Genomic DNA, 26,287 nt, shown 5'->3' with positions numbered 1-26,287 from the left:
TAAAACCCCTCTCCTCTCATGTCAGGGGGAGGAGAGAGCCCGGGGCAGCCTGGTGTGTCCTCCTCCACTCCCACTACAATACCGGCGAACAGGCTGATTGTATGTGTACAGGGGGAGGAGGACAGAAAGCACAGAGGAGAGCGAGAGACAGCAAAGGAGAGAGGGACAGACAGCACATAGGAGAGGAAGAGGGACATACAGCAGAGAGAGAGGGACAGACAACAGAGGGAGAGAAGAGAGAGGGACAGACAGCCGAGGAGAAAGAGGGACATACAGCAGAGAGAGAGGGACAGACAACAGAGGGAGAGAAGAGAGAGTGGCAGACGGTACAGAGAAGAGAGAGGGGCAGACGGTACAGAGAAGAGAGAGGGGCAGACGGTACAGAGAAGAGAGAGGGATAGACAGCAGAGAGAGAGGGACAGACAACAGAGGGAGAGAAGAGAGAGGGACAGACAGCCGAGGAGAGAGAGGGACAGACAGCACAGGGGACATGTACTGACAGCGCAGGAAGATGTACAACTGCACACAAAATGTAGGGAGGAATGTCCGGACAGCACAGGGAGATGCACAGGCAGCACTGGAAAAGTAGGCAGATGTACCTAGAGGGCATGGTTGCTGAAGCGATCCTGAGTCTCTAGATGAAGGGTATGCAGCCGCCATAATGGTTAATGTGTTGGCCGGGTGCATGCAGTTTTTTTTTTCTTTTGCTCTGAAAGGGTTAAATATATTTTGGCCTCGTTTTACATGTAAAGTCCTCCAAAAGCCTGGAGTCTGCTTATGGGATCCGCTATCTTGGATGTGATATCAGCAGACTCAGAGCCGTCACTCACATGATGACACTATAGTATTCCCCTTCCTGCTACAGTAAAGGTTTTGTAGTGAGGGGAGGGGCACTGGAGCTGGGCCAGCACAGTGAGTAAGAAGGGGAGTGGACATGCTAGAAATGTGACTCATTAGTAGTCAGGAAGTTCAGAGTAAACAAAGAATGTATTTATTGAAAAGAGAAAGACTGTAAGTAAGTGTAGGGACCCTGCCCTGTGCTGCTGTGTCCCTGACTAGATGTAATGTGTGATCCAGCCTGATGTGTTATTTACCTTTATCTATGCTCCATAGGCCTCCCCTAAGCTTGGTAGGTTGATTGCTTCTGCCTGTTACTGTGATGGAGATTCCAGGAAGAGGAGTGGGAAGGACAAACACTGAGTTCTGACTCCATCCATCTCTATTTCCATCTGACTAGGTTTTCACAGTCCGATAAGCAGCTTATTATTGAACAGAAGGATTACGTTTCATTAGAGGCCAAAGATGATGTAGATCTAATGTGTTTTATTGGCCCCCTGGACCTCTTAGTATAGGCGTGTGTGGGGTCTGATTTTTCCCTATACATCAGTGTAACCACTTTGTAAGAATATATCATCTTTACTATATGAGTCTTGGAATATGAGGTGAGTTGAGGGTTTCAGGTCAAATAAAACCAGACTAGAGCTGACCATACACTGTTATGATTTTTTTTTTGTTCAACTAGCGGGCTGAGCGAAGAAACCCCCATAAATTCCTCTACCTCAGTAAACGGCATAGATGGAAGAATCTCTTAGTGCGCTATTGTATTCTGACAGCAGCGGGTGAGCCCACCGCACATAAGACTCCTAAATCTTACCGTTTGTGAATTTTAGGATTGACAATGGCACTTTGTTGAGTACGACTTCCCTATTTTCTCCACCCAGTTTGAAGGTCATTATACCTCATCATGGTCACACCATCTGCTCATCTCTGCTGAATGATCCATGGCTCCACCTTGCATCATTCAGCACAAAATTGAATCTGTCAATTCCGCATTCCTGTGTATCTTGGATGTCTGCATTGGTCACTTGGCTTTACCATGGTATCTGTTCCTGATTTTGCGCTTGATGTTTGATCCTGGCTTTGAGCTTATTCCTTGATCCCTACTGTTCTATCATTTAGATAAACTGTAATAAATTGATACATTCAGATTTCTTCTGTCTGTCCAGATCTTCTGCTTGATCCTCAACCATGCTTGTCAAAACCCCGCTTTGAACTTTGGTCTATCTTGTTGGCTTGGTGCTCTTCTTTTGTCATGCCCCAGTGTCAGAAGGCAGGGAACTGAAACATCAATGGCCGTGGTGAAAGCTAAACACTTCTAGAGCCTGTACATGTGAATGCCACCTGCAGGTGAAACCTTAAAGTGACATTAAATGAGAACTATGAAGCGAGTGAAAATCACTCAGCCTCATAGTTCTAGCCGACCAGTGACAATGAAACTGTCACAGGTCAGCTCAATAGTTTGGGAAGTGAGAGAAACACATAGCGTCGCTCGCTCACTTCTCGATATATCCCTGCAGAGAGCCGTGACTGTCACTCATGGCTCCCTGCAGGGATTCCCCCCTCACCTGTCTGATCATCCAGCGCTGACTGGCGGAAGGGGGCGGGCACAGCTGGCTCTGCCTCTAGATTGCGCTTAGGGTGACGGGAGGCCACTAGTTTGTGTCCTCCCGTTACCCTTAGGAGAACTATGGGGAAAACACTGACCCCATAGTTCTCCTTTAAAGTCTAAATCCCCCCTCACCCTATGCTGGTGTAAGATACATAATACCCTGTTTCCCCGAAAATAAGACCTACCCCGAAAATAAGACCTAGTACTATTTTTGGGAATTGCTAAAATATAAGACCTACCCCGAAAATAAGACCTAGTTGTGACCATTCCCAGGGCAGGTGGTGGCATAAGGGGGAACTTGAAGAGCCGCCGGAGAGAATCATCGGTGCCAACCAAGCCAGCGCTAGAGGAAGCGAGGCGGCACCGGAGGGAGCAGAGCACAAGTCGATGCTTCTTCTGAAGCGCCGGCTCCTGTAACAGGCGGAGTGATATCAAATGCACTCCGCCTGTGAGGAATCGATAGTGAAAGAGCGCTTCGCTCATTCTGGCCAGCGATTGGTTACCAAATTGCTCTTGGAAAGGTACGGCACCCCTGATTGCCCTGATCACCATATGTTTGTACATGAATACATATAGACTTTTCTACATGAATAATTGTGGATTGTTGTACATTAAAACAAATAAGACCTACTCCTAAAATAAGACCTAGTGTGTTTTTTTGAGCAAAAAATAATATAAGACAGTGTCTTATTTTCGGGGAAACAAGGTATATACATAGTATTTGAGGTTGAATAAAGACATTAGTCCATCAAGTCCAACCTATTAGGATCTCATTCTAGGAGTACCTGTACCCCTGTAAGTACTCATCTTAAATGATGCCTCTTGATCCGATCAACTTCCTTCTAGTAGTTTTCAGGAGTCCCTCCAGCGCGGGGGCCGGTCTCTGATCCAGTGCTGATTGCTGTGTCTTCTGTGTCCCACGGAGTCTGTGCAGGTGCATGCTGCCGGGCTGCCTGTATAGATTTATCCTGTGTCTCTCCTTTTCCTCTGGCCGAAGAGCTCTGCTGCGCGTGCGCCCATGCCATGATCCTTTGCAGCCACCCAAGAATCTTCGGACGAGCGCGCGCGCGCAGCAGAGTTAAGATACGTTTTTAACCTTTTTGGTGACTTTTTTTTTTGCATGTATCTACTGCTTGCTAGCAGTAGATACATGCAAATAAACCACAAGGGTTTAATTACACTTTATTCTGTGACCAGCAAAAAGCTGCATTACCAGGCAGCGTACGCATTAAAGAGTTTATGCAGTTGCAAGATCCACGTAGATATTCAGCTTCTGACAGGTGTCATTGTGGAAGTTTATGTAAATCCCATCATTAACGTCTAATTGCTGCATTGTAGTCTGTTACATATACCACTGAAAACGTTTTGGTATGTGTTTTCAAAAGTGCAAACAAAAAAAATGGTGGATCCTGCCCAAAATCCAGTGCTGTTCTGTGTCCTATGCAATCTATGACAAAAGCTGTAACGGATTCAACATCCTTATATTCCAATTGTCATAAGCTGGAGTCACTGGTTATAAACACACTATCACCATTCCTTCATTGAATCCTGTATTGGTGACTAATACAGCTCAGAACATCCCTATATTAGGTGGCCATGCTGTCCTTCTGTAAAAATGAGGGCAGCCTGTCTGCACCCTCTCGCTGTGGCAACAGGGGCGAGAGGGTGCAGACAGGCTGGCCCTGGCTCCGCCCCCTCACAGCTGCGCCTGCCTCGCCATTCCCACAGCCCTGCACCTACGTCTTAGAGTGAAACCCACATGAATAGTACAAAATATATATATCTCAAGAAGATAAGGTGGTAATTAATTTACTACAAAATTAGTTTTGACTAGATCGACAACAGTAATATAGGCAATCAAACAACCTTCCTGAATGGTTGTAAGTAGAGATAAGTGGGACGGGAAAAGTTCAGTTCACAGGAGCTTTGGCAAACCCAGTGGAAGGTCCACAAACCCTGAACATAGTACTGAATCCTGTTAAAGGAGAACTATGAGATGAGTGATTTCGTGACAGGATCGAGAGGTGAGCGAACGCCGGTATGTGTTCGCTCACCTCCCGATCTACTGAGCCGACCTGTGACAGTCTCATTGTCACAGGTCGGCTAGAACTATGAGGTGACTCATAAAGTCTAGGAGAAATTATTTTTTCTGACCTTCTTAAAAGGTTTTTGCAAGTGTTTGTTACCACGAAAGGCAAGGGTAGCTGGGCACTCCCATCTGGGACATGGTACCAGTGCAAAAAAGGTTTATATAGCTAGTGCCGGTGGAATCTACCCACTGCTGTCAGTCACAAGGAAGGAGGACTTAATGGGGGAATGAGTCTCCACATTCCCATCAGACTCCACCCACTGTCAGTGTTCAGTTCTGCATAGTTGGTTTCTAGGATGCTGGTGGCCTGTATCCTAGCAACCAATGTAGCTATGCAGTTGACAGCATCCTAACAACCAATGGCAGGGCAAATTGTAAAAGTGGCGCAAATAAGATCTACCTAAATCTACAGCTGGTAATCATTGTGACAAGCAGTACACTAAACGTAACCTCTACTTTTATCATATGCTCAGTTTGCATTGACTGTTTATGACAGGTTTACTGTAATGTACACCCAACTCCATAAACAGATGGGGGATAGATATTAAAGCCAGAGTTCATGTGGGGTTTTTTTTAGGACAATTTCATCATAGGTGCTGGGCCAGATTCCCCACAAGGCCACCGAGGCCCGGCCTCGGGACGGCACAGCGCAGAGGTGCGGCAGCGGTGTCCTTGTGAGGAAGTTGCAGGCGCCGGGCGGGAAGTTGCCCTCTCTACATTTAGTCCTGCTTTGCACAAGCAGGACTACATGTAGAGTGAGGAAGCCGATTGTTTGTTTACAAGTGATCTCGGCGAAGTCGCCGAGATCACATGTAAAAAGTCTGCATCCTCCCTCCCCCTGCACTTACCTCTCTCCTCGCTGGCTACGGGCTCCGCCGCCAAGTCTGTCTCCTCACTGGCCGCAGATGCAGGGAGCAGAGCGGCAGGGTTAAAACAAACCCTGCTGCTCCATGTAGACAGTGAGAGGGGAGAGCTGTGTTCTTCCTCTCTCTCCTGTCACAGGAGTTACAGCACAGTGCTGTGCTAGAACTCCTGTATTGGAGGTGACAGGGTCAATAAAGAGAACCTGTCACCTCCAATTGCTATCACACAGGGCATATTTGTTTTCTGTGTGATAGCAATAAAGTTAGGTAAAAAAAATGTAATTGATTTAAAAAAAAATTAAATAAATGAAAATAAAAAAAATAATATGAAATAATTAAAAAGGTGATTAAAAACTAAAAAATAATAGGAAACAAATTGGGGTTGGGGTATTGCGGAACCTGGCCTTGGGGAGGCAGGGAGAGTAAACCCGATCCTGCATAGGTGGTAGCATATTTCTCTTTAAATAACAAATAGTGTGCACAGAATAAAAAGCCCCCAATCGTTTTGTACTTACAACAGGTTCACTTGAGAGACGAAGTTGCCCTCCTTATGACTGCCCACCCATGTGTTAGACAGTATATGTGGCTTTATTAGACTGTATCTTTTAGCCACTTCCTTTAATGACTTACACCCTTTTATTGCTTAATCATTGTACTTCTTAGTAACTTGTACTTTTGTTCTGGGTGTATGCACTCGATGAGTCAGAGTAATGACTTGCACAAAAGAAACGGAGAATTGCATAGAGTATATTCTCAGCTTAAAATCTTCTGCATTTCCTGATTGTATCAGCAGAGGGCGCTGATTGCACATGTTAATTCCTTGATTCTCCATTGAGTGTTTTCCATGTATGTTACTCTAGAGATTTAGAGCGATAGGTTGTAAAAAAAAAAAATGCCAGTTCCCTGGCTGTTATGCTGATCCATTGGCTTTATTGATTTCTGAGTTAGGGCCCATTCAAACTGCTGCATTGCGCTAAAGGTGCAGTATCTGTGCTTTTATCTCACAACGCAATAGAGCACATGCCAAGTGCACTGGTGCATTGCATTTCCATTACGTCTCAATGCACCCTCTCAATGCACCTCCTGCCAGGCATGCATTGCATTGCAATGTGCTGTACTGCAATATCGTGCCGTGTATTGCCATGTAAAAAAGTAATGCATGCATTATTATTTTTTTCTCAATGCATGAGAGGCTGTGAGGTGATTCAGAGTGCCATTCACAATGAGTGGCACTCTGCACTCAACACCAGCACACCTAGCGCCAGTGCATTCGTTTTTTTTGTGATGCCCTAGGCAAGACTATGAGGAATGACTATGAGAAATGAGGCACCCCCTAATATAAATTTGCCTTACCCCTTCCTGTTTAAGACATTTCATGTAACCTGTCAGTCGCGTTTTTTGCTGCCCCCCTGCAAAGTGCAAGCCAAGGAAAATGCCTAGCTCTCCGCCCAGCGCATGCAAAATGTGTGGATAGTATCGGGGCAATTTAGCAAAATCTGGAGCCGTTGCCTGTGGCAACCAATCAGCTTCTCTCTTCAGTTTGTTCAGTTAAGATTTGAAAATGAAAGAGAGAAGCTGATTGGTTGCCATGCACAACTGCTCCAGATTTTGATAAATTCCCCTCAGTGTGTTTAGCGCAATGTAGCAGTGTGGATGGGCCCTAAGGCCTTGTTCACACCAAATGCAGAGCAGATCTGCATGAGTTTCTGCAGTGCAGTGGGTTGTGCCGTGTTTTTGATGCGTTCCGGGCCGTTTCTGGTTAAATTTTTTTTTTTTAAGTTTAAAATGGGCTTTCAGTGCGTTACAGGGCGTTTGCATGCGTTTTTGATGCGTTCCATGGAACGGAACGCTGCGATGTGAACTGGAGCTAAAGATACCATTGGAAATACCATTGGACGCAGTTTTGCTCCGGTCTGTAACTGCTCTGCTCCTGGAACGCGCTTGATGTGAACAAGGCCTAAATATCAGGTGGGTGGAATGAGAGATGGTCAGGAACAACGTGTTAGGGCCCATTCAAGTCTAAGCATGAGCCTGGTAAGGCAATATAGAGGCAATTTGTAGTACAGTGGTACCTCGGTTCACAAACTGAATTCGTTCAACGATTCTAGTCGTGAACCAAATCATGCTGCAATCTCGACTAGAGGAAGCCACGACCATGTGTCAGAGCGGGAAAGATGGCCGTGGTCATGTTTGTCACCCGATGTGGAGTTTGCGAACAGAAGCAAAATTTTAACATTGTAGTAACGATCCACGTAAGCTGCAGGGAAAGAATACCTTTACTACTGTGCAGCTATGCTTTAGGTTAACCCCTTCCTCCCTTCTAACACAACTCCCAAGTCTAAAGCTGGCCATACACCTATAAATTATGTGCCGATTTTTCTATGTTCAGATGGAAAAAGTGCAACAGATGCCTCCATCTATGCTAAACTGTGTGGATGGAGAAATCTCCCACTGGGCCAAGCTTTAGTGTCCTGTTAGTCGGCCCCACTGCACTGGCTGTCAAAATACCGGAACAATCTGATTGGATGCAGGCACTGTTCAGGTATTTTGAGAGCCAGCGGAGCCGACTAGCAAGATACTGAAGCTTGGCCCAGCGGGAGATTCCTCCATCCACACAGTTTAGCGTAGATGGGGGAATCTGTTGCACTTTTTCTATCTGACCATAGAAAGTCTGCAGAAAATCTATAGGTGTATGGCCAGCTTAATACTAGCTTGTCCATACTCCTGCCAGATCCAGGCAGTGCAGCCTATAGGGAGCCTTACAGCCACCACTCTAGTCTCTCCAGACTAGTCCTGTACTTCTGCGACTGCATGGACAAATCCTATTCATTTCTATGGAAAGGGCAATTATATTATACATCGTAAAAATGTATGAGATTTGTCCCCGCATACACGGGAGAGGGTAAAGCTGAGCCCGCTGGTATTAAAGACAAAAGTTTGTGTTTTTTGACTAAGAATACATTTACAATACAAGGTTGATGGGCAGTGTACAACCACAAATACTGTACAATCTTACGACTTTTGACTTTCCAGCAGGTTAGAAAACTTCCTTGAAATCGTCCGAAATTCGCTAGGTTGGTGGCATTTTCGTACGTCAGAAATCGCACCATTAACACGAAATGAAAATCCGTTCCGTCAATTAGCAAGATTCGGCCAGGTGATTTTGCTAACTACCGCTAATTGAACTATTCGATGGTCTGTGCATGAAGGGGCTGTCGTACGAAAATCGTACGACGGTTTGATCATCGTACGAAACATTCCTTTTTTTGTTTTTTAAAAGCAGGAGATGTAAAAACCAGAATGAGGAGCAGAAATAAGGGAGACATTCAGTTGTGTTGCAGTGCTCATGTGCTAACAAGGAACATACTGATTGGAGGAGAAAGTAGAGTGACAGAGAGTTAATGGTTGTCAGTATGTTAGCTGCAGTGCAGTGCGTTTTTGATGCGTTTTGCGTTTCCGGTCCATTTCCTGACCGTACAAAATGTGACATGCAGTATTCTGTCGTAACCTGAACGGACTGCGCACGTGAGAACTGAAGCCCATAAAACACATAGGGATACATTGGGATGCATTTTTAGTGCAGGAGCGTACGGATCAGGTCAGCACAGAAAACGGACGTCGTGTGAACAGGCCCTTAAGGTAACCCTTTAATTTGCCTGTATTTACAGAAGCCAACTTTGACCTTTTTTGCTTATGAATGACTCACCAATGCATATAGAGCAAACACTCTCTTCCAGACTCCCTGCTGAGAAGCCATATTGCTCTTCATAGGTGAAGCCAGGTTGTCCTTCACAGCCCTTAATGGAGCCTCTGCCCTTGCTGAGGCAGTCATGTGTCACTGCTGTCTGCGGGGCAGTAGGCATATGTCTGCAGCCAGGAAGAAGAAAGCTAATAGTGAAGGCTTAACTGCTGATTTTTTTATATCCTCTATCAGGTTTTAATTGTTGTGTAGCCGAGTCAGAAGTAGAGCCAAACACATGTGGAGTCCAAAAGTAGTTTAATGGTTCTGCAGGCGTCAACAGGAAAACAACAGCCTACATGTTTCAGAGGCCAAACAACCCCAGTTCACCAGGGTTACAAAGAATAGAACAAATAAAAAGTGCATGTGGAAAATGTAAAAAGAAAAATGGGATAACATAGAATAATTGCATCAATAATACTATGTGAAGACTATTTACTACACAATTGGTGAAATGTTCGTGATATTTGGGCCCCCAAAAGATGTTGGCTTCCTTTTGTTTTCCTTGTTTCACCTGCGGAACCAATAAAAAATAAAAAAAAACATTGGACTCTCAAAATGTGTTTAGCACTCCTTCTGGCTTAACTATACATAGAAATCTCAAGTTGGATGACGCCTATCTCTGGGAGAACCCCCACTTTGTGGACAGCTGTTGAACCTCAACCATTTGGCTTATTAAAGGCCTCTTATGTACTGGTTAAGAATTCGTATTCAGTGCCTTGTTCCCACCTCTGCTTAGAATTTTATTGTTGTTTGTGTACCTGCTGGGTGAATTTACCCTCTCGATTTCTCTTGGTGACCTTTGGTAATGGGACAGAAAGTGAGGGAAATCTAAAATGTAGCAGTTGTCACTAGAACAGGAATAGAGAGAAAATGACTTGTTTCGGTGACATCTGTCTTAGAGGATTTTCCTCACTTTCGGGAGATTTCCATTTCCTCTTACAAACCCAAGGGGTCTCCAAGACAGGAAGTAAAGTCTTCCCAATGGAACACAGATGGCAAAAAAAGACTTTGCATACTGTCTCTTTAATCATACAATATCCAAAATAAAACAGACAAAAAAACAAAATAACAGCTGAATGTTAGCTGAGCTAAAAAAAAAAAAGAGATGATTGTATAAAGAATTTATTGTTTAGGACATGCTGTGAGTATGTTCAGGTCATGCTGCCCTGAGAGCTCCCATTTGTTCTTTTGCCCGGCTGTTATTTACAAGGAACATTAAGCTCGCTGTTGAAACCTTCACACGGTCGTTTTATCAGCTTACCTTGGTAAAGGGATGTTTTATAATCATGCCCAGGAAGTGCGTATCAGCATTAGGAGGAAACACTTAAGATGAAAGGTTATAGTGGTACAATATGTGCAGTATATCAATAACATGGTAGAGTAGGAAAGATTTTAAAGTGGTTTAATTGTTAGTGATTTGGGGCTTCCTAAGGCAATACACTTTGCATTATAAAGTAATTTATGTAATTTTAAATCTCAGTTTCAGACAGAAAGATTAAACATTTTTAAAGCACAACTCCAGTTTACTTTTTTCTTCTTTTTTTTTTAACATTTGTGAGTAGATGGTGAGGAGACTCCCAGCTTTTGGTTTTCTCTTCCCTTGTGCCTTATGCGGAAATTCACTCCATGCCAATCACTGCAGTCCAGTCCAAACCCGAGCTCATCCCTATAAACACTAAGCCCTGGTACATGTACCTTCAGGATGATGAGAACATTACCTCTATCTGGTCCATTCTGTAAGAACTCCAAGATAAATGTTATATTACAGTTTGTTCTGTTCTTGGTATCCATCTAGGCATTGAACATCTTTCATACATTCCCGTACATAGCTCTCATAACTGGTTTGCGACTATTCAAGATCGTTTTAGCTACCTTAGTTGACAAACCCCTCACCTTCAGGATCTTTTCAGAGACCAAGTGGCTAACTTTAATGTCTGAATCCAGGGATGCAGCACTGGACCCTGTGAAATTAAATCCCCCCTCTCTGGCAAGACCCACAGAGGGGTGCTAACCGGAGAAAGACCAGTGAACCATGGCTTGTCCAATTCTGTGTTGGCATTTGTGAGAGGCAAAAGATACACTTCTTGGTACCCCCAACAATCTGTCAGGGAGACAAATATTTCTGCATTCACTCCTGCAGAATATGACAACTGAGGAAGTTGGCCAGGCTGTTCTGACCTCCCTTGAGGTGGATTGCCAATAAAGACACTATATTATTTCTGTTCAGGATCAAATATTTTCCACAATAGCCTGTAGAGGGGTACTTCTGTTCCCTCCCGGTCTGTTGATGTATGCTATTGTGGTAGTGTCGTTCACTAATATTTGGTCATGGTGACCTATGATTTGAAAAGCAAACCTAGCTCTGTTCACAAAACTTAGCTCCCCAACTCCCTGAGTCCGGATAGGTGATAGACTATTGTGATAGAATAAAGTCTCAAAGATGCCAGAGCTTCCAATGGAACCTTTGAAAAGATTCAAGGAGAGGTGAAAAGGCAGTGCTGTGAACTGAAAATGTTGTACCTCTTTCCCTATCCATACTGCCAGTGTCTCTTAGGTCTAGAGTTGCTAGGAAGGAATGTGGCTAGAATTGTTCTGACTGATATAGTCCATTCTGATCTTATTGTATATTATGGACTTGTGAATGAAGGCATTGCAGAAAATCAATTTGCACTGTGGAAGGAATCCTCCTAATCTCCCGCCCAGAATTCAGCATCATTTTGTGTTGGGGGTCTGGTTGACATCTTTGTTGCCTTGAGTCTGTACCCTCAGACCTCTGAACAGTCTATTATTCAGCTTCTTTTTATGCAGGAAAGCGTTTATCTTGTCTGCAGTACACTCAAGAGCCTCCAACTCTGGACCAAAGAGAAGATCCCCTGAGAAAGGCAGGTTACATAGTTACAATCTTGATGAATAATCTCCTTCCCAAGTTTTAAACAAAAAGGCTTGATGTGAGGAGCTAATGAGGACCGATGATCTAGCCGCCATTTTTTGCTGATTCTGACAAAATTCTGTAATGAATCCTACAACTTTAGCATAGCTAGCGATTCCAACAACTTCTCTTCGGGAGTACCTTCATCCAAGTAAGATATTAACTGTGTAAGCCACAACTCCAAATTTCTAGCAATACAAGTAGTAACTAAAGGAGGTTTGAAATTAGAGATCGTAGAATCCCATCTCTTCTGAAAAGGACAGCAATCATCGTGTCCTTAAATACACCCATGTCCTCATAAGCAATCGCATATTTCTTCCGGAGAGCATTCTGTGATTTTTCCAAGGCATTGCCATGCAAAAATCAGACAATCAGGCAATGAGAAAACCGACCTGCCTGCAGGTTAGAACCCTAGCCAGAGAGACAGAGCCTTCCCTCTCCAGGTTCCAGGCGACACGTCTCCCAAGGATGGAGGAAACACTAAAACGGAGGACAGCACCTGAGGGACAGCCTTTTAACTGGTGACATGGTTACTGTCCTGGCGGGTGGAGCCCTTGTCTCTCACATGCTGTCCTGAAAGACCACTGGGGAAAAAGAAGCTCTGTGTCAGACGTCCCAGGGAGCTAGTAGTGAGATGAGGAACCCACTGGCAATAAGCAGCTGACAGTCCAGAAACGCGGTACAAGTTTAGGGATAATCCAAGAGGGGTAGTCAAATGTCCAATCCGGGTCGAGGCAGGCAGCGAAGGTTCAAAGGCGGAAGACGGTCCAAGGGTCGGTAATCGGGAAGGATACACAGGGGCAATGGCAATAGCAGGATCAGCAGGGAGGCTAGGTGTTCACCATAAGGTGGAATAACTCAGCAATAAGCCAGAGCTCAGGCCAGGTTTTTATAGCCAGGGGAGGTAGGACCACCCCCTGGTCACCGAGGCAACCAGGAGGCCTCCCTCCCCGGGAACCAATGGCAGGCGAGGAAGATGAAGGTGTGTACTGGGAACCTCCCCCAGCAAGGCTCACACCTGATAGCCAGATGATGCAAGAACGCTATGCTCCCGGGGATGCGCGCGCAGCCTGCGTACTGCGCATGCGCCCACGCCGCATGACCCGCGCATGCGCACCTGCACCTCGGGCACCAGGTGTTCTACCGAGCTGAAGGGGAACCCGTGCCCTGCGCCGTGCCCGTGGTCCCCGAGTAGAGGTAACATCCCCTGCTTCCTGACACTCTGTTCTGATCATAGAGAAATTTAAGCGGCTGAGTGACCTGATGGGCTCGGGGCTGAGTGACCCGATGGGCTCGGGGCTGAGTGACCCACTGGACGCTGGGCTTGGTGACGCAGGACCCACCTGAAGGGGTCTCAGGTGGCCTGGTCAGGGCTGCATCCCCCTCCCTCCCAGCTCCTCTTACCTGCACACCAGGCGTCCTCTGCTGCTGGACTGGGCGGAAGTGACGTTACGGCACTAACGTGACATCACTTCCGGCCAGTCCGACATCAGACGAGCAGCGTTGCTGATGGGGCCCCAGCTTGTCTCGAAGCCGCTGGAGCGGCAATGCTGGGGCCCTGCTAGAGCCAGGCCTCCGCTGCAGGGGCCCGGCCGCCTCCTTGCCCTTCACTGTCAGCCGATACTCATGTAAGGGTCCCGGACGGGCCCCCCCAGGCTCCTTACATGAATATTGGTCGTACCCCACTGATGGCGGAGTACCAGTACTTGTGAAAATGCCCTGTATCGGCCCCAATACTGATATTGGTACATTCCTAGTAGAGGGGGAGCATAGAGCTCTTAATAGAGCCTTAAATATGTTGTGTAATTTACATTCTAAAAATCCCAATTAAATCAAATATTTAAATGTTGTAATGCTGAAATACTTGGAAAAAGTGCAAAGCAACAAAAGATCCAGGCCCTTCACATTCTAATGATATCATCGATGCAGTGAATCGTAGTCCTAGTTTAAAAGCTCCTCCTTTCAGACTACATTTTTAAAATGATTACTGAGAAATTGCAGTTACCGCATAGATTTTGTGACCAATATTTCTGTATCTATTTCTGTACTCTAGTTATTGCTAGTGATCATTTTTTCATATGATAAAACTACAGCAAGAAGCTGTGCACTCTGGGAAGCCCTGCAGAATATATTGATGCTATAAATAATGCAAGTAAAAATACAACTACTGTTTACCTGATTTATCTATTATTTTATTACCTGGAAACATAACAGATAGATCTGGAAAAAAAATAGTTCTCAATGCCAGCAGAGTAGCCCATCTGTCACCAGCAGAATTTTAATTACTTCATGCTAGATTTTGGACTAGATAATAACCGGTTTAAGTTACTATGTTTGTTTCCAAGAGCGAAATCAATACTGGAGGTCTACAATTGAAAAGGGAAAAGGAGAACTATTTGTTTAATCTTATATTTATGTACTGGTTTGGGGAAAATTGTTTTGCCTAGGCATGTCAGTTACACTCAGCAATGGTAAACAGCCCCGAGCAATAAGTAAATGAAGATGAATTCTCAAGTATCTCATCAGTATCAGTGAAGTTTTCTCTTTGTTGTATAACCTACCTGGATGTCACGCTTTCAACAGGATTAATTCGGCGATCCTTTTCAGTCATTTAAAAATAAATGAGGATTGGGTACTTTTAAATCCTTTTGCATGCTAATAGTTATTTAGGGTAAAAATAGGCTTTGCTTTTACCTAAGACAAATAGACACAAATTTTCCTAACAAAACCACATGAACTCACACGATAATCCCTTTCTGGCAGCTATTTATTCAATACAGGTATATTGTGTCAGCTGCCATTACTATTGTGGTATCAATAAACTGTGATAAAGTGAACCTGTCACAAACCTGGGCAATTCAAAGTTGTTCAGTTTGAATTTCCCAGGCCTACTTTAAAGTGTATCAAGCCAAAAACAAACATTTACTATATTGCAGCTTACCAGTCCTTAGATGTAGTGGCTGCATTGGTTTTCTTTTTTTTTTTGGTCAGACTTCTTTCTCTTTAATTCCACATTGTAATCCTACAAATAACACACTTCATGGGTGGCTATGCTCAGTCCTGCACTGTATCTTTAAAAGGAGCCATGATTGCCACCCATTCTGGGCTTCTAACATTGTTCTACCTTTGTTCATCTCCATTATTTGAAGGATGGGTTTAGTAATAGCGGAAATCATTTTTGCTTGCTGTTCATCTCACAGGAAATGTCCCTAATATTTATGATATTGTACGCCAAGTGAACAATGACACATCTTTGCATGAAGGCTCTGTAAGCAGGTAGTTATATTGATACATGAATTGGGTCCAAGGTTGGGTCAACTTAACTTCAGTCTTTATAGTGTAACTGTGGCCAGGCCATTCAACACATTCCTAATATGCTGTAAATGGGCTTCAAAACAAGCACTCACTGACGGATGTAGGCACTATAGAAGCTTAATTATATGCCATTCATAATGCATATATTACACTAATAAGTGACAAAATGTATCTTTATTGTAATGGTGTTGTTTACAGGAAAACTCTTTGTTTGTTCAACAATGGTTATAATGTATACAATTGCTACACAAGCCACACTGCAATTGAATTTTTATTAGAAATTAAATTTCATTTCAGTCTGCAGCAACTATAAATTTTCCAACACTGGCTATAAATTCAAGTGTACCCACAGCAACCTGGAAGCATTTTGTATACTGTTTGTACATTTAATGAAGTCAAATTACAGACATCCTCTGCAATACGAGTTTAGGTTTTAGTGGGATACCTTTAAATGGTCTTTGAGATTAAGGCCCCATTCACATCAAAAACAGAAGGAAATTGCAATTCAACGGAGTGTCTGTTAACTGGCAGCTTTAACCTCCGCTGATTTCACACCCATTCATTTTCCAGTGCCCTTGTGTTAGCATCTGTTTAAAAACGGATCACAATGCAACGGATCTGGTGTGAATGGGGCCTAAAAAGTAGTCTTTCTTATTACAACATTAGCAGAGGCATTCCTTTCCACTGAACTGGCAGCTTGAGAAAGGACATAAAGCCTACATCAATATCTTCAGAACAGGAGCCAGTAGGAATCTGTAAAAGTTTGCTAAAATTCTTAGAATATACACAGTTCACCTCGAGGAAATTGTTTATCCGTCAATAAAAGAGTTTCACTTTAAATGTAAAAGTCGCCATTAATAGAATCAAAAAATGAAAGGGACTTCAAGGAAGACTATAAACATTTTGTTTGGGGTAAGGTAACCCACACTAAATTCACCATTACAGAACAAATCTAGTGGATTTTGACTACTACTAGTTCCATATACCACTGGAGTTCTGTTGCTGAAAATGGTCATTGTAAAAGCCAGGCAAAGCTACACAATCCTCTACGGCAACCATGTTTGTTGCAAGGCTCACATCAAATTTCAGGCCCGCAGAGTCTTCTCCAGTTACATGCTAGTACTAAATGTGTATGTAAATCCTAACAATGAATATCTCTTATTTGCTCATTTTTTGGTCTGGTAAATGCACCATGCATTGCAAATGCGTTGTTATAGCTGTTCATTAAGTGCAAAAAAATAAAAAAATAACTTGGATTGTTTCAGAGCCGTCCTGTGCAAACTTCCTGTGTTATAGTAAGAAGTCTAATTGGCCCTCCCACTTCTTATCTTGGACTACAAAACAACTATTCCCTGGTGGAGATGAGGAGAGGGATTCAGGAGTTTAGCAAAAGACAACTGGGCAGGGCTGACACCATTCAGTTCACAAATAGATGTGCATTGCCAACAGGAAATTGGGATCCAAGTGCATTTCTGGCAGATCAACAGATATTTTTCTGCACTTGCAGGGTCATTAAAAGGGATAAAGCATGGGGAAATCTCCCTTTATTACAGAGATGTTCTGCATTGTTTTTATATTTTGCCTTGACATTATTATTATTAATCAGGATTTATATGGGGAGACAGTACAATACAATGCCATACAAAGGGATGCACTTTAATTAAAAAGCCTGTCCTATAATTAAGTGCTTCGAAGCTCTGTCACCTTGCTTTTAAATGTACATTTTCCAAAAAATACAGTTTCAGAGGAAGATCATGTAGCTTTGCCTTGTTTTGCACCTTTCTTTGGAGAAACCAAGGTCTGACTCCAGGGTTGCTGCTACAGCAATACAACTATACCCTTGCATAGCATTCTCTGCTCTCTACATTCATAAAGACAGACACTTTCACCTTTGGATTTTCAAGTGTTCTGACATGTGCTCCTAGAAGTGTACACAGCTGTCAATCTCAGAAGTAATAGATAAAAATAAGTAGTGTTTGCACATGTCCTCCCAACCCATCTCCTCGTCAGTAAAAATCATAAAAATAATCTTGCCCAAAGTTATCAATCATCTTGGTTTTGTTTTAGAATGAACTCTGGAAAATTACAGCTGGAATCTGTTGAGAAGCAGCGGATTAAAGCATCTTGTTTAGCTTCCATAAATTAACCTCATTCCATATATATACACCATGCATTCCACAAATAGGCCTATTCAGAAAGCCAGTACAAAGAAAGAAGATGATGCAGAAAGAATAGTTTTCGGCAGCCAATCGGAAGTCATTTAACTGGACTGCCTATAGTTAACGGAAATCTGATTAATATAGTTTTACTGCACTTTTTTTAACATCATTGTTCTTTGCATTGCCTCCATGAATAAGCCTGTAAAAAACTGAATGTCATCGGAAAAATAAATAACATCTGTAAATTATTGTTCCACGCAGAACATCATGTAAAGACAGGCCAGGGGGGCCAGTGCTCAAAGACTGCTGCCCTCTTTGGCAGCATCCACACGTTTAATGGGATCCAGACTGCTTGATCTTCGTCGCAGCTTCAAGTACAGCTGTCAAGTTTGCCTTATCTCCAAATTCCATCTCACGATGCTCCAGAAGGATTCCCTGCAAATTGTGAAACAGATTGTTATAACAAACACTGTGTTGTGCTATTTTAACTATTTCACCTTGCAGAATACACTCCATTGCTTGTACTTGCAATGAAAGGGAACCAATAAGCTAAATTCTGAAGACATTAAGGAAGAAATTAGTCACCAACTATCCCTTTGTTAAAGCTTCTTTAAACTCCTTTGGTAAACAAGATATGCCCGGAGGACAATGAAAGCATAGGATACATGTTTGTGGGTGATCTTTCTCAACGCAACCTAAATGTAACTGTTGTAGCAACAGTAACTAATGTATTTCACTTATTTTTGTTACTAACAATAATTACTGGTGTGAATGCACATGTGTTCAGTAAGTAAGACTGCATCTTGATGAGCACAACTTTCCATCCACTGACTTTATAAAACCAAAAAGGAATATTAAAGACTAAACTAATACACATTTGTTTAAACGTGTTAAAAAAAAAAAGTTTCCAAATTCAATTTTAGTAGCTCTTACCCCAACCACCTCCATTGCATCTGGTGTTATTAGTCACAACCTACAGCTCCACTCTGACACGTGTTCCATGCGCTATTGATAACATTTTGCTGACAATGTCCAGTACTGTATTTGTAAATTGATTTATGCTCTACTGACAGTAACCATAGCTTGACCCAGACCCATACCAGAGCAGATTACAATTTAATGCCCCTACTATGCAAACACTACTAAGAGTGTCCATACACTGTGCGAATTTCAGCCAGTTCTTAAGAAACTAGCTGAAATTTGCAGTGTGTGCTTCTCTCGGCATCCATTCGGCCGGCATCCCTCGATCAGCTGATCGAAGGTACTGGCTGGAAGATCTTTGTACGATCAGAGCCGGCAACCAATGAGCTGCCGACTCAGGTCGGGTATTCTGAAAGTGGTCACTGTCAGAATACAATGCAAACAGTGGGATTCCTTGTTCAACACATTCATAGTGTTGATGGAGTATTTTTTTTTTCGTTTAGCCTGAGGGTTGAATGAAAGAAAAAAAAAATAGAGCTGTGTATGACCAGCCTAACTTGAGGTCCCATTTAGGATTACAATTCAGTACCCCAGTACTAAAAAGCCACATGGTTAATCATATTACATATAAGAGTAAAACAATCCATTTTAAAGTAGCTGTTCCTCATGAGTTGTTATTGTAAAGAGAATAAATGTCATTTTAAGTTGATTTTCAGATTTTCCTTCAATCTACCATAGTATAATTATACTTCAATTTTTGGTCCTGGCTGTCATGGCCATCTCTGTGTAAGATATTACTATCAGCATCCTTGCTGTACTACTGTCCATGCTGTACATCCTTGCTGTACAGAGTGTGTACTATTATCAGTAAAAGTCAACTGACAGAGTACATTCATTGGGGTTGATTTACTGGCGGAATCTAGACTGTTCACTTAGCAAAGTAAAAAAAAAATTCACACATAATTGGATATTCAATGTACACATGGGTACGCCCTATTTACTTTTCAAAGTAAACACACTTATTACAGTGAACATTCACTCTACTGAGTGAATAGCCTCTATTCCTTTAGTAAATCAACCACAGTGTGTTACCAATCAGTACATGCAGTTGTCTGTCCCTGTTCTAGATTTTACTCCCCCCCGCCCCCCATTTGTTGACACAGGATTTTATTTGATCACTATGTCTTTTCTAGGAGGATATTTGGAGGTCTATAAAAAGCAGCAAATATAGACACACTGTATGACAGCCATAAAGCTTTTTTTTAAAAACTAAAAACCTCTAGACAGTCATATAGCACAATGGTCAAAATTGAATGACTGGCTCTCCTCCAATTGTGCGAGTGCGCGCGCACACACACACACACACACACACACACACCTTACTACAGCCTGCATTGTATCATTCAGGTTGTGGTATGCCGTAGTGCAGAGGAATAATAGATACACTCTGAAGGATCAGCTAGTGTGAGGAATATTGCCATAATCCGGAGTTTCAAAAATTTGGTGAAAGACATATAGGGCCCCAATTCATCCAGATGCAATAGTACTTATGACATTTTAACCAGTCAAGACCTAGGGCTTCCTCCACCAGTGACACCAGTGTTTGCTATTTCCATTCATAAATACATTGTTATAATGCTTTAGTGTAGATTAAAGAAACCTAGAAAAATTAATTTGCCCTTATTAAGCCAAGAAAGAAGCCAAGAGAACAAGAAGCCAGTCATTAGGTGTCTTTGAGGTGTTTGGAGCAGGGCACATGTCTGTGTGAAGCTTTGGACTGTGGGCTACTGAGACACTGCTGGGCATCTGTGTTTATGTTTGAACCCTCAGTAAGCAGGCTGGGACCCTGAGAGTCGGTAAGCCAGATTTTCTGTTGCACTGAAGAAAAGTGCTGTTTGTTTTTCTTTTGCTAAAGATAAGGTGTTTTTGTTTAAGTGTTTTTGCGAGAAATTAAAGACTCTTGTTTTATAAGCAGGGCTGGCTAGTGACCTTAACCGCCCTGAATATTGCAGTGTATTATTTCAGTATCATATGTAATGAAAAAGTTACTGCCAAATCAAAGTGTGCTTGGGACATGTTAATGTGGCCTCCCATTCAGTATTACAGCATGTTATTTTACCATTTTGCACATCTCTGGGCAAAATAACCGGCAATATACTCACTTTTTTTTTTCAAATTAAAGCCCTTTTTATTGTCTCAGACCCTGCTGTCATGTCTCCCTCACTGGTGCCTCTTTCAAATGTGGAGACTGGTGACCCAGCGATGCAGTTCAGGTCCACCACCTGGACTTTTAGCTGCCCCTCATCGTGGTATTGCCACAATGCTGTTGGGAGTCTTCAGGATCAATGAGGACTCTGCTGATGGATAGCCAATGGGAAATGTCGATATCATTAGGTAAAGACGTGGTCACCAGAAAAAGGCCCCTCCCAATGCAATGGGAGGAAGAGAGAATACTAAGGAACGTGGATATAAGCAAGTATTTTGGGCAGGTTTTATTTTTAATCAATGCAGCAATTAGCTAGAGGGAGTAGGGGTATTGGTTTATGAGGGGAATTTTTCCTGGCTTGACTTTAACCCCTTTATGACTAAAGGTCAATTAGCCTAAAGACCACATTTATAAATCTTCAGTATGCAGTTAACTTCACAATAACTATTTGTCTACCAAAATCATTTTTACGTTGTTTAAAAGACATAAGGCTTGTATTTGGTACAGTTTCAAAAAAAAGCCTGCTCATGTTTTTTATTTATAAGCTGACAAATTGACACATTTGGTTATTTTACACATAACAGTTTTCACCTTTTAAACTTTCATTCATTCAGATGGCACTATGCCTTTCTCTCCGTGGAGAGAGAGAGAGAAGGAGAGAGAGAGAGAAGGAGAGCGAGAGAGCGAGCGAGTGCGAGAGCGAGAGAGACACAGAACATTTGACATTTGTTTATAAACAAACCTCTCAGTTATTGCTTTGGTTGACGGTCAAGCCAATCACATGATGGACAACCATGCTAAATGGTTCCTGATTGTTAGCTTAAGGCCTCATTCACAAAGCATAAAGCAGGGCCGTACAGATCAGTGCAGCGTGCATGGCCGTACCGTGCCATTGCCGGGAAGGACAGGTGCTGCGTGTGATTGTACGCAGGAGCCTTTTCTTCCCTATGGGAGGATGCAGCCGTACGCTGTCGTACGCTCACCAGAGCTACCCTCAGTGCCCCATAATGACAAAGGGTAAAGTAAAATTTTTGAAATTATTGCAAATATATGAAAAAGGAAAAATATGATTTGGAAAGGCACACACCTCTCTATAGAAGGCCTCATAGCTGACAATGCATACTGTATCAGAGCAAAAACACATGAAAGCCCAATTGGAGTTTGCAATAAAGCACCTGAAGAACTCTGACTTTGAGGAACAAGATTCTCTGGTCTGATAAAACCAAGTTGAACTGTTTGGCCTAATTTCTAAATGTGATGTCTGGAGGAAACCAGGCACCGCTCATCACCTGCCCAATACCATCCCAACGTGAAGCATGGTGGTGGCAGCATCATGCTGGGGGGGGTGTTTTTCAGCAGCAGGGACTAGGAGACTGATCAGGGTTGAGGAAAAGCTGAATGGAGAAAAGCAGAGATATCCTCAATGAAAACCTGTTCCACAGCGCTCAAGACCTCAGACTGGGCCGAAGGTTCACCTTCCATCATGACAATGATCCTAAGCAGACAGCCAAGACAACACAAAGGGACAACTCTGTGAATGTCCTAGAGTGGCCCAGCCAGAGCCATGACATGAACCCTATTGAGCATCTCTAGAGAGACCTGAAAATGGCTCTCCACCGATGGTCCCCATCCAACCTGACTGAGCTTGAGTGGATTTCCAAAGAACAAATGGCAGAAAATCCCCCAATCCAAGTGTGCAAAGCTTGTTGCGTCATACCCAAAAAGACTTGAGGCTGTAATTACTGCCAAAAGGTGCTTCAACAAAGTACTGAATAAAGGGTCTGATTACTTAAGTGCACGTGATATTTCAGGTTTTTCTTTTTAATAAATTCACAGATATTTTGAAAATTCTGTTTTCACTTTGTCATTTCGCCAACATGACTAGAAATTGCGTCCTTTTGTCAGCCTGTTCACTGTACCTTCTCTTTTCTTCTCGTTTCTTCTCTCACCGCTGCCACAATAAATCTGTAGTTTCCTCCCCAGACTCACAGACTGTCAGCGGTCTCCCCTCACAGGTTGTAATCGGCTGCAGCGGTCTGTGTCAGAGGGGACAAAGATCGCAGTCCAGCGGCCAGCAGCAATAGCCAGCCTGCTGTTGCTATTTTAAATTGCAGTAGCCAATAGCAGGCTATTGCACCCGCCCACTGCCTACTAGCAAACAGCTGTCATTCCCAGCTAAAGCTATTGAAGTGGAAAAATTACACTAGAGGTCTAATAGACCCCTAATGTCACCTTAAAGAGAACCGGTTATCTCCAATGAGTAAAACAAAAGTTAAAAATAGCCCCCAAAAAATTTAAAGTCCCCCATCCCCATTGAAACGCTGTTGCGAAAAAAATCTGGCTCTTAACTTTTTTAGCTGGCTCCTAGATTCAAAGAAAATTTGTCAAGCTCTGCTCTAGGGCCCTTTGTTACAAACATTAGGTATTTTAACTCTCTCCCATGTGATGCCATCTTCCTACACCAGCCTTTACTTCAATGTTGCTTCTCTATCCCCTTCATGAGAAGCACAAATGCACAGTATAAATCCACCCATGACATTTGGCCAAGAGATGGGCAGATGGCGCTATCTAAATGTCATGTATGAACATGCATATTCACTAAAAGGCTCACTAGTCATGGTGGGAGGGCTCACATGTTTTGACTATTGCACAGCAAAACATCAGAATACCCTACTCTGATTAAATAGGCAACAGTTCATCAATATAACTAGTTAGTTATCGTCACCTGATTTCCAGAGCCAATCACAAATACACCTCCAAGGATCAGACCTTCCCCTTCAAGGTTCCCTTCAAATCCAGCTTTCCAGGCTCTGCGGAAATTCTGCCAAACTCCCAATCGGATCAGTCCCAGGAACATCATCTTCCTCTTCTGAGGTCCATAGAATCGTTTCTGCAGAACACCAGAAGATCATGAGTTCTTAAATTTAGAGGAGAAGGGATCAGTATTGTCTCTCTACTCAGCACTATAATTATTCAGGATTTATATAGCGCCAACAGTATGCACAGTGCTTTACAAAATGGAGGGAGACAATACAGCCAACAATACAATTTCAAGGCAGGAGGGTTAGGAGGGCCCTGCTCGTGAGACCCTAAAATGTAGATTGTAAGCGCAATTCTCTAATTACGTCAAGGATTACAAATGACAGAATGATAACAAGTAAAGAATGATCATTTATTACAGTTGCATCATATAAATTGTTTGTACATTATATAAATGTTGATGCAAATAATTTAGCTTCAATGAGTAATCATGGTGAATCAACTGTCAAGACTATGATGGTACTATGGGCCAGACAAAAGGCTGAAGCAACACAGGCTCTGCATGCTCTTTTTCATCTTGCACCCATGTAAGATGATTTCTGAGGACAGTGAAATGTAAGTGCACAATCTGACAACCAATGGCTTGGTAACACATTAATTAGAAACAAAGAGAAGATGGAAGGAAATGAGCGGAGCTGGCAAGATGCTACTGCAATGCTTATTTCAGGAGATAACAATAGCGACTAGGACAAGTGTTCTATCAATGAAAGTATTTACTAGCCACCTGGAAAGGTCAGAGTCATGTCAGTCAATTTCGGCTGCCTAAATCAATCATATTTATAGGTAGGTTTAAACTGCCTACATAGAAGACATTTCCAAGTAATCTAAAACACGCTTTCCTTCTCTTAATGTTCACTAAACACCTGTTCTCTTGTCCATGGATTGTACATCTCTGAGCCCATAAGGCTATTTGGCTGGTGGTGTTTGCTGTCATCAATATGCATCACATTTCTGCACAAACCTGCTAAAATACGAAGGTCTTGACTACTACCATTTCCTCTATATGGGTATCTTTCCATAGCAGTCTCACACAACAATCCTATTCCTTACAGGTCTTTCAAGCAGATACCTAGCTGGGATATGTTCCTGACACTCATTAGAACTAAAGAAGCTGCTTGGGTGAACAGTGAAACATCTTTAACATTACAGAACAAATCCAGTTCAAAGTGACTAACTACTACTAGCGACACCTATATATACTGAGAATGAAGAAGAAAAAAAAACCCACTATGAGAACGTTAGGAGCGGCCGTGCTCTCTTCCCGGCTAGCATGTCAGTTGCTGGGCAGCAACGCCCCCCTTTTTTGCCCTGGTCATCCTCCTCTGCGTTGATTGACCAACAGCACTGTGGTGCACTAATTGACTATCACTAGCCCAGTACTTTGGACTTGCGATAGTTCTACTTCACTGGCTCTCTATCCTGATATTTGTTATCTTGATTCTTGCCTTGACCTCAGCCTGTCCCTGGATTACTCTCTTGTGTGCTGCCATCCCTAATCTTTGGCTCGTCCCTGGATTACTCTGTCTGCCTCCTGCCCTAACCTCTGCCCGTCCCTGGATAATGCTACAGACTGCTGCCAGCCCTGAAATCTGCCTACTTCTGGTTCTTGTGACTGGCTACTCTCCTGCGGAAACCTTAGTCCATGTCTAAATCCCTTTAGATTCACAGGTCCCACTGAATTTTCTCCTTGCCCAGCCTCCAATAATGCTTTTCTAATGGCACCTCAGTTGCGCCAGGCAGATCGCACGGTTCCCCGCTGTGATTCTGCACAAGTAATTGCGCATGATCGCAGCTGAAAAAAAATCACTGGTTGCATGTCCCGAAAAAAGATACATGTACATTTTTCAGCGATTGCCGTGCGGATGTAGCCCCATTGATAATCAAAGGGGTTGTGCGGCAAACGCTGTGTGCAATCGACCAAGTGTGCACCTGGCTTTATTGTCAGAGTTTTCCCAAAACTGTTAAAACAAATGCAATGTTTTTAGTTACCTTAAACTTGAATAAAAACAAACAACACATTTGAATTCCATTATAAGACAAAACAAAGTTTGTTATAAAATATGTAATGCCAGCAAGAACCACTTTCTCAGCCACAGCTTTTTATTACATTTTGATCAGTCCATGTTCTAGCTAAATTTTTTTGGAAACAAAATCAGAAAAGACTGTGTACAATGATTTTAGTCATCAACTGTGTTTCCAGGTCCAAAGTTTCTTATTCTGCTGTGACAGCTGTTTACTGTTAGCATTACAGTTATACAGATCAACTCCTATGCCATTTATCATACACAGTATAACCAACCAGGTATAGCAGAAAAGCACTAGAATTCAGAACACAAGGCCTCTGATGTGTAGATTTTAATGCAGAAAGTGATGATTATGGACAAGTTATAAGTCCTGTGTACAGAATATTGTTCAAATTTGTGTTGCACAGATGAAAGTGTGTACACATTTCCCGATAATACCGATTTCGGTATTAACCTTGAAGTAAATTTGGGGTAGAGATTTCAGTATCTTTTGTATGCAGGTGATACTCAGATCTGTCTTTCTGCTCCTGACCTAGCTTTTCTAAAGAAACAAGCATCCACATGTCTTGGTGCTGCCTCTTCTTTCATGTCCACTCGCTGTTTAACTATTAAAAGTGGATAAAACTAAAATTGTCAATCACCATTGACAACATTCTCATTTTAGAAGTTATTTTTGACTCCAATACTCTAAACACATCCTGCCAAGTCTAAAGTAACATCATGCTTTGTGGCAATCCATTAAACAGTCCCGTCACACTTCAACTAGTAAT

The 26,287-nt window shown here is 42.8% G+C and overlaps 1 protein-coding gene across 1 annotated transcript in view; it reads right to left on the bottom strand.

Annotated features, from left to right (window-relative positions):
- Positions 1 to 17,701: 17,701 nt before the first annotated feature.
- The window catches only part of FAM213A (family with sequence similarity 213 member A), a 53,993-nt gene continuing 45,407 nt past the window's right edge, over positions 17,702 to 26,287 (bottom strand). Inside the window, exons 5-6 of the mRNA XM_018555927.1 lie at positions 23,399 to 23,563; positions 17,702 to 17,981 (exon numbers count right to left, since the gene is read on the bottom strand). Coding sequence (XP_018411429.1) covers positions 17,880 to 17,981; positions 23,399 to 23,563 — 267 coding nt within the window. The 3' untranslated portion in view covers positions 17,702 to 17,879. The remainder of the gene's footprint in view (positions 17,982 to 23,398; positions 23,564 to 26,287) is intronic.

Source organism: Nanorana parkeri, unplaced genomic scaffold (genome assembly GCF_000935625.1).
Source record: "Nanorana parkeri isolate BGI_ZX_2015 unplaced genomic scaffold, ASM93562v1 scaffold218, whole genome shotgun sequence".
Taxonomy (NCBI): domain Eukaryota; kingdom Metazoa; phylum Chordata; class Amphibia; order Anura; family Dicroglossidae; genus Nanorana; species Nanorana parkeri.
Note: the sequence above shows the minus strand (reverse complement) of the source record. Positions and strands in the feature narration are given on the sequence as shown.